General features: G+C 50.9%; 1 protein-coding gene across 2 annotated transcripts; it reads right to left on the reverse strand.

Annotated features, from left to right (window-relative positions):
• Positions 1-145: 145 nt before the first annotated feature.
• On the reverse strand, positions 146-6,371 carry LOC123624565 (zinc finger protein 416-like). 2 transcript variants are annotated; one of them, XM_045532491.1, is made up of 4 exons: positions 6,170-6,371; positions 5,561-5,599; positions 4,148-4,274; positions 146-2,277 (listed from the first exon to the last, which is right to left on the reverse strand). In XM_045532491.1, the coding sequence occupies exons 1-4, from the start codon at positions 6,200-6,202 to the stop codon at positions 776-778; spliced, it is 1,701 nt and encodes a 566-aa protein (XP_045388447.1). In that variant the 5' UTR covers positions 6,203-6,371; the 3' UTR covers positions 146-775. The 2 variants fall into 2 exon arrangements, with proteins under 2 accessions (XP_045388447.1, XP_045388448.1); XM_045532492.1 differs by lacking the exon at positions 4,148-4,274 and adding an exon at positions 5,752-5,888.
• Positions 6,372-8,223: the final 1,852 nt, after the last annotated feature.

Genomic DNA, 8,223 nt, shown 5'->3' on the forward strand with positions numbered 1-8,223 from the left:
AAACCAGAACTACTCTGTCATTTTACTTTTCCTGCAGAAACCCACAAAGTTGGGCCCCCCCACAAGCTGTCCATTCATTCATACAAACAGCCCAAATCTGTTTTCCAGTCACCCCACACAGTAGACAAAATACCAGGATTACAGATAGATTTAACAATAAGGCGTTTATTAGCGCACAAACTAGAGCAATGTGAGGCAGCAAGTTACTAGTGGTGACTTGGAGGCTGGAAAAGTTACCAAGTGTTGTGTGAGATCAAGAATTTCCATGAAGGGAAGCCTTCCACAGAAGCCTCTAGCAGAACCCAGGCTGGATCCACCTGGCCAAAACTGAGATAGATATATGCTTTTATCAGTCAGAAAAAGGAATAAATTCCCCCTAAAGACTCAGACTGCTCAAGATTTCCTCCAGGGAATGAGCACAGAAGCTGCCCAATGCCTTAGCACGTCAGGGTGACTGATGCCCACTGTGCATGGTGGTAGAGGGGAGACGGCTTCTACCAGAGAAACTGACAATGATTTAACTGTGGCAAAGGTCTCAAGCAGTTTAGAACATGCAGAGCAGCTCCTGTAAGCCTCACACATACCTAGACCTCATGGGGAATCTCACCCCTCTGGAGATTTAAATGTAGTGTAAGGTTCAACTTCAGGCAGATGGCTCCCACACAAAGGCCCTGTAGTTCCATAATACTGAAGAAAGAGAACTTTCTCAAGTGTGGACTTTCAGGAGCTAAAGAATGTTAGACCTTGGGCTGAAGGCTTTTCCACATTTGCTCTCTTAATGAGGCCTCTCCACGGTGTGAGATTTTCGGTGGAGAATGAGGCCAGAGTGTTGTGTAAAGGATTTCCCACATTTGCCACACTCATAAGGCCTTTCTCCAGTGTGAACCACCTGGTGTTGAATGAGGCCAGACTTTTGGATAAAGGATTTTCCACACTGGCCGCAGTCATAAGGCCTTAATCCCGTGTGAATTTTCTGGTGTTCAACAAGGGTATAGCTTTGTCTAAAAAATTTCCCACATTCACTGCACTCAAAAGGCCTTTCTCCAGTGTGAGTTCTCTGGTGCCGAACAAGTTTAGATTTGAACATAAAAGCTTTCCCACATTCCCCGCACACATAAGGCCTTTCTGCAGTGTGAACTTTGTAGTGTTTATTGAGGGTGGTTCTTTGGCTAAACGATTTTCCACACTGGTCACACTCAAAAGGCCTAGCTCCACTGTGAATTAACTGGTGCTGAATGAGGCCATATTTTAGGCTAAATGATTTCCCACACTGGCCACACTCATATGGCCTTGCTCCAGTGTGAATTATCTGGTGTTCCAGCAGACTGTGGCTCTGTGTAAAGAATTTCCCACATTCACCACATTCATAAGGCTTTTCTCCTGTGTGAGTTCTCTGGTGCCGAACAAGAGTGGATTTGGACCCAAAGGCTTTTCCACATTCATCGCACTCATAAGGCCTTTCTCCAGTGTGAATTCTGCAGTGTTCAATAAGATTGGAACTCTGGCTAAACGATTTTCCACATTCACCACATTCATAAGGCCTTTCTCCAGTGTGAACTCTGTGATGTTTAATGAGGGTAGCTCTTTGGCTAAATGATTTCCCACACTGACCACACACATAAGGCCTTTCTCCAGTGTGGATTCTCTGATGGTCATTTAGGTGGGAGGTTTGGCTAAAACATTTCCCACATACACTGCATTCGTATGGCCTTTCTCCATTGTGGACTCTCTGGAGCTGAACAATTGAGTACTCACAGCGGTAAGCTTTCCCACATTTGCTAGATTCATAAAGGCTTTTTCCAGAGTAGACTCTTGGGTGAACAAAAGTATGTTTGTGGTTAGAAGCTTTTCTGCATTCACTCCACTTGCAATGACTTATTCCAGTGTGAAAGGCCTCCCCATACTCGATGATTTTGTTTGGCTTCTCACAGTTGGGAATGGCCTGGGGCTGGAAAAGGCCAACTGTGGCTGGGAAGTCCTTCCCAAACTCCTTACTGGTGAAGGGCTTCCCTGACACATGGAATAGGTAATGCTTCACAAACAAGGGCTTGTTCACATCCCTTTTCAAGAGTTTCTCAGCACTGTAATGCTTCTGATCCTGGTGAAAGGTTGCACATGCCCCAATCAAGTATAGTTTTTGCCCAGGTAGATCAGCCAGGTGCAAAATGTCTGTCAAGGTAGATGGACCTGACTTTGGAGCCCTGACCTGTGACAGTCTTTCTACAGAAATGCTCTGCGCAGAAGGTGTTTCTTCATCCTCTGTTCCATGCCAACAAACTGAAAGCAGAGAAATGTTAATGAAATGGATTTTGACTATGGTGGGAATGTATTAATCATTTAAAAAATCTATTTTCTATATAACTCGATGTTTGACATCTTAAAAACTTTGCTGGCTGGGGAGAGAATGTTGCTCCTAGAGCTAGCCTATTCTTAAAAGATAGCAAAGGGTTCAGCTGGGAGCATACCATTGAAATGCAAATTAACCAATCCAGCCCCTATAATCCAAATCACACTTTTTATGCGGCTTGGACACTTCAAGAGATAATATGCCTCTGCCCTAATCATCCCAAGGTCAGGTAACAGACCACTTAGGCTAGCCAGCCCCTTTCGCCCAAAGCCTGCTGAAATTATTTAAACTCCCCAATCCTGAGGTGCCTACCTTGCCCTGCTCTTCCTGCAGAAACCCCAATAAAGGCTATGGTTTAATGTTTTCCCTCCTATTTTGCTTCTGCCTCCAGACCACTGGGCACTTCCTCATGTGGCACTGAGTGGCATGGTGTTCATGTTATCTTGCCACTGTAGGTAATAAATTCTTCTGTCATTGACATTAACTTCTCTGTATTGGCACTCAGTCACCTCCATAAATTAAAATCCTACAGATATGTTTTAAAACAGGCAAGAGGAAGCCCCACCACATATACATCAAAGAATGAGTCCACAGTGGCTCTGAGGATGAGGGAGCTGCAAGCAGGGTAAGGAAAGGGCTGGAAGTACTGGGCCTCTAAAGATCACAAAAATGGGGAGGCTTCAGCAAAGGACACAGGATGGGGTACAGGACAGGGAGGAAAGGCAGGGTCTCCAATTTACTTCTCTGCCAGAGTCTTCAGCAAACCTTGCCAGCTGGTGTCATACACTTACTGTGCTGAAGGTGAGTAGTATCCGGGCCCAGGAAAATCCAATTGTAACTGAGTAGGAGATTCCAATTGTGTTCATGGCATATTTAATGACATGGGCACACCTGACACATCTTGAGCAAGTTGGTGTTGGAAAATATGGTAGAGACGGTGGTACGGAGGAATAGGCAACACATGGAGGACATAAAGATGGGGCAGCATGAGGGGGGATGTCACAGATGAAACGATTAGCCAACAAAGTGTCAAGTAAGGGGAAGAAAAGGTAGAAACGAGGTGTGTTTGGTGGCATTAGCACCAAAATTCCAGTGGACACAGGAAAGGTTCCTGCTACAATTAGAAAATAGTCTGAATGTCAAGCCCTCCCCCAGTTGCTGCTGATCGAGGCCAGGTATCCTCTGAAGACATATTGCCATGTTCACCCTATGAAGCAACCAGGGCTTTCCTGACACCTCTAGGTGTACCACTACATGAGATCTGTGTGAAACAAGTCCTACGGGAAAAGACAGGACAGGTGAGTGTCTAGCACTGGCCCAGAGCAACTGAACACAACAGAGACCACAGGAAAGAAAAATACCATCACACAGATCCCTGAAGGAGGTTCTGGCAAAAGGAGGCCATGGTCCATGTAAATATTGATGAGGAAAATACCTGCAAATTCCTAACACAGGCAGCCACAGGAAATATAATCTAAACAAAGGAGGCAGAACTTGGGACACAAAGTGCTGTAGACCTGGACACAGTAACCCGAAAAGGGAATGAGTAAGTAAGGTGAGATGCATTAGGCTGACCCAAGACACCTGACACCCAGACCCTTCTCTGCACGCTTTGGGACAGCAGTTGTCAGGGCTGCTCAGGGAGCGAACACAGCTCATCCCTGACACCACAGCACATATGCCAAGACAGTGGGGAAGTCAGCAGAGCCCATGGTCTGGTTCTGGACAGGGCAGAGCTGCCACTGAGGAAAAAGCAGAGAGACAGAGACTAGGACACTGAAGTGGGTGTTAGGGCCTTACCCAGTGAGGTTATAAGTGCAAAGTTCTCCAGCATCACATCGTGGTACAGGAGCCTCTGAGCCTCATCAAGGAGCCCCCACTCTTCCTGGGAGAAGTAAATGGCCACGTCCTCAAAGGTCACAGAACCCTGCCACGATGGGGACAGATCTTTCCATAATCAGATTCTCTTCCTACAACCCTGAATTCGTCCCACCACCCCATCCTTCCCCTGCTCATCCTTGTCCCTAATCCCCACCTCAGAGGAGTCACCAGGGTACTGATTCCTGACCTCTCCTCATGGTCCCATTGATCACTGTGTCCTACCACAGCACCAACAGGCAGGCAGATCAGGAGATGCCATTTAAATCTGGGCCTGGCATGTAGGGCTGGATCCCTTCTTATCAGAAAATTTTCGTGGGGTTCCCAAGATTGTGCCCCTCAAACACAAACAAATGTGTCCTGAATGCCACGACGATGGGTCCTTTATTTCACACTCTCCCTCCACATGGCACACATCACTTTTTGGCACACACTGTCTCACATGAATTCAGTTCCATAGCTACTTTGATATCCCAAAACAAAATTTCTGTTATTGCCAATATTTGACCCTACCACCAACTTTATAATACTGGTTAGTGAAGTTTCCATACTTCCAGCTGTTAAACCTAAACACCTTGCTGTCACCTCTGACTCCCACTTTTCTATCTCTCACCCTCCACATCTGAAAATCTGGGCATCCTTCTGTAGTCCTAACTACGTAGGAGCCTGAGGCGGGAGGATCACTTGAGCTCAGTAGTTCAAGGCTGCAGTGAACTATGACTGCGCCACTATGTTCCATCCTGGGCGACAGAATGAGATTTCATCTCTTGAAAAAAAAAAAAAAATGAAACTCTAGCCTTCCTTACTTAAAAAACTGATCTAGAATCCAACTACTTTTACCACCTCCATGGCGACCATTCTGGTCTAGCCATCATTAACGCTCCCCCGGACTACTGCAGCAACCTTCTCCTCAGTCTTCCTATCCCAATCCCTCACACTCAGTCTGCCCCCAAATTCCCATTGCTCACTTCACATTAGTGGAGACACCTAACATCTGAGAGACATTCTGGTTTGAATCCTGCATCCCAGCTTTCAGTTCCCATAAAAAAGAAAGAAGACTTGTGTTTCCCTAAACCAACTCAGCCTTACCATCAAGCATTTGCTTATGTGGTGTCTAAGACTGAGACAACTTTCCATACCTTCCTGTACTGGTTTCCAGTAATGAGAAACATTCTATGTAGCCCCCAGCCTGGAAGTATGGCTGTGCATTGATGTTTGCTCAGGGTCCCTAGGCCCAAAGACTGGAAGAGTGCCAGGAGATGAGTCCCAGAAATCAATTCCAGAGGCAAACACTGGGGTCAGCACCAGTGAGTGCCTGAATCACCCTTCACTCACCTGTGTAAAGCCCGAAAGCGCATCTGTAGTCAGGGGAACCTGTGGGAAGAGGAAGGCTGTGAGAGGCTGGTAACCAGGGTGGAGGATCCATGGATGCAGGCCTCCTTGTTCCCCTGGCCAGCCCTGGAGCCAGATGACCTGGGGATGAATGCATTATCACTGCTCCTCCGTCCTCCAGTCCTCCCTCTTACCTGCAGTGTGACTTTGCACAAAGACTCGACCTCCCTCTGCCTCACTGTTATACATCCCCTTTCCAGGCTGTTCTGACTCTCAGCCTAACTCAGACATGTGTCTCTTCTGCTCACAATCTTCCATAGCTCCCAGAGTCCTGAGAATGAAGGAAGATAAAGTTCCTAACCTTGCCATTCCAGTCGTGAACGCTGTCGGCTCAATGGTTCCAACAAGGTTTTTACACAAACCGGGTCCTCTACCTGTCACATTCTCCCACACTCCATGACACTAGCTTTGGAAACGGTCCCACACACAAGCTCTTGCACTGTCCTGGACACGGGGATCTCTACTGTAGCGACGTGAGCGGGCGCCCCTGAGTGGGGCTTTAGGACTTGGGTGGGGCGAGGGCAAGAGAGGCCCGGAGGACGCGGCACTTACCTGAGCTGGGTTCCTCAGCGCGGCCGCCGCCATCGGTCTGTGGGCGGATCGGGGTCAGGAGCTGCAGGTGACCCGCGCGAAGACCCCTCACCAACGCCGCCGACCCACCAGCTGCTATTCAGCGGGGTCGACCCCAGTCTGAAGCCCGACTCAGCTCTGCTCACTGGCGCGGTACACCAAAACAGAGAACTAAAATGACTGTCCCAGGAGCGATGCCGGAAGTCCCGCCCCGCTTGACGGAACAAACACAGAAACGCCTGGTTCTGAGCTTTCATTGGCTCGGCGTCTTTGCATTACGGCATTATGGGTAATGTAGTTTTCACGGCTCCCGGGCTCCCAGCACCCTCCCCGAGTTTCACCCGGAACAAAGGCCAGGAGGGACCGCGGGGGCCTCTGGGGAAAAACCTCCGTACCATAGCGAGAAGAGGCGAAGCCTTACGTCTTCTTAAAGGCGCCACTGGCCGATTTCCGGGCAGTCTTGTCTGCCCTCGAGCACCAGGTTGTTTAGCGGCGAGAGTTCAAACTCATCAAACGTAGATGCTCCCAGAAGTTACGCAATCGCCCCAAAGGTTGCGGACCCACGTGGACACGCCATCCCACAGGGGCGCCCGGACTCCGCGTGCGTCCGGCGTCCGCGTAAGCTACGGAGTCGAAGGAACCTCGTGTGCTGCTCTCCTCGCGCCCGCGGCTGAGGCGGCAGAGTCCGCGCGGGCGCTCCCCTGGTTTCCGTTAGGGATGGGAGGAGAGTCCAGGCCGGGGCGGCTTGGGGGTCCGGGGCTCATAGGGGCGGCTCGAACCCCACAAGAGCCCCCTCCGCCGGCGGACACCGGTCAGGTCGTCGTGGCGACGGGGAGACCCCCTGGACGGAGACTGGGTCGCGCGTGGGGTCCAAAAGCTCCCTGCAAAGTGTCCTCCCGCGGCCCCTCCCGAGTCTCGGAGCCCCTCCCCGACCCCCTGACGTCTAGGCCGAGAACCGGCTCCAGAAGATCCCGGGTCGGGCTCTCAGCCCGTCGTGTCGTGTCCCGGCGGGACTGTCCGCGCCTCACCGGGGGTCGCTCACACAGACTGGGACTCAACCCTGAGGACGGCGGGCGCGGGTCTGGCGCCGGGGCTGTGCGGACCTCTGGGGCGGGATGAGGCCCTCGGTCCGGGACGGGTGGTGGAGACGCGAGAGGACCGGCGAGTCCTGCGGGGGAGAACCTGAGGGAGCCGAGATGGTGCAGAGCCCGGGTGCAGCCTACGCCTTGCCCTGAGGTCGCTGTGGCGACGGGAATGCAGGTGATGGGGAGGCCCCGGGGACTTGACCCTGAGAGGAGTGTCCTAAGAGGTGTCCACTGAGGTGCCGATGCCCCTCGGACTCCGGACTCCGGACTCCGGGAGTCCTCAGCCTCACCTGCAGCAGCATAGCCAGCCACCTGCACCGAGGGGTCAGGCGTCCTCACCAGGGCTCCCCACACCCCTTCGCCCTACGTGGTTCTCTCCCTTCCTGTCTCCCCGGGACCCCAGATCACACCTGGTTCTGAAAACTGGAAGCATATTGGTCTTCAGAGGAAACAAACAAAGCATGTTCCCTTGGTAATGTGGAGCACCTGTGGCCTCGCCCCACTTGCCTGTCCTAGGGCAGAGTCCTGAGTGAAGCAACGCAGAGGACTAGGGAGGCCAGCAGTGGCCCCCCGGTGCGTCTACCTGGAGTCAGAGTATCTGCAAAGCAGGCCAAAGCCTTGGTGAATTCCTTCTAAGCAATTATCAAAAGAGGAAGTTGACAAACATTTGAAGAGAATTCAGGCCGTGAGAATCTATTACAGGTTAAGAATGTGGTGTGCAGTCTGAGTGCAGGCAGTGAGGATCATTGCCGCTCCAGGTTCCTCCCGACACTTTTATCAGCTGCTACAGTACATCCTCTCCATGAAAGGAGCATGTGCATTATGTTGCCATGTTCCTCCTGTTGGGGCCTCTCTGGGAGTCTCCACTGAAAGTCCAGGCTGTTCAGGGAGGGGTCTCCCCTCTGGTCCATGGGGATTCTGATATCACCCAAACTGTTGTACTCTATACAA

Source organism: Lemur catta, chromosome 19, assembly GCF_020740605.2.
Source record: "Lemur catta isolate mLemCat1 chromosome 19, mLemCat1.pri, whole genome shotgun sequence".
NCBI classification, from domain to species: Eukaryota; Metazoa; Chordata; class Mammalia; order Primates; family Lemuridae; genus Lemur; species Lemur catta.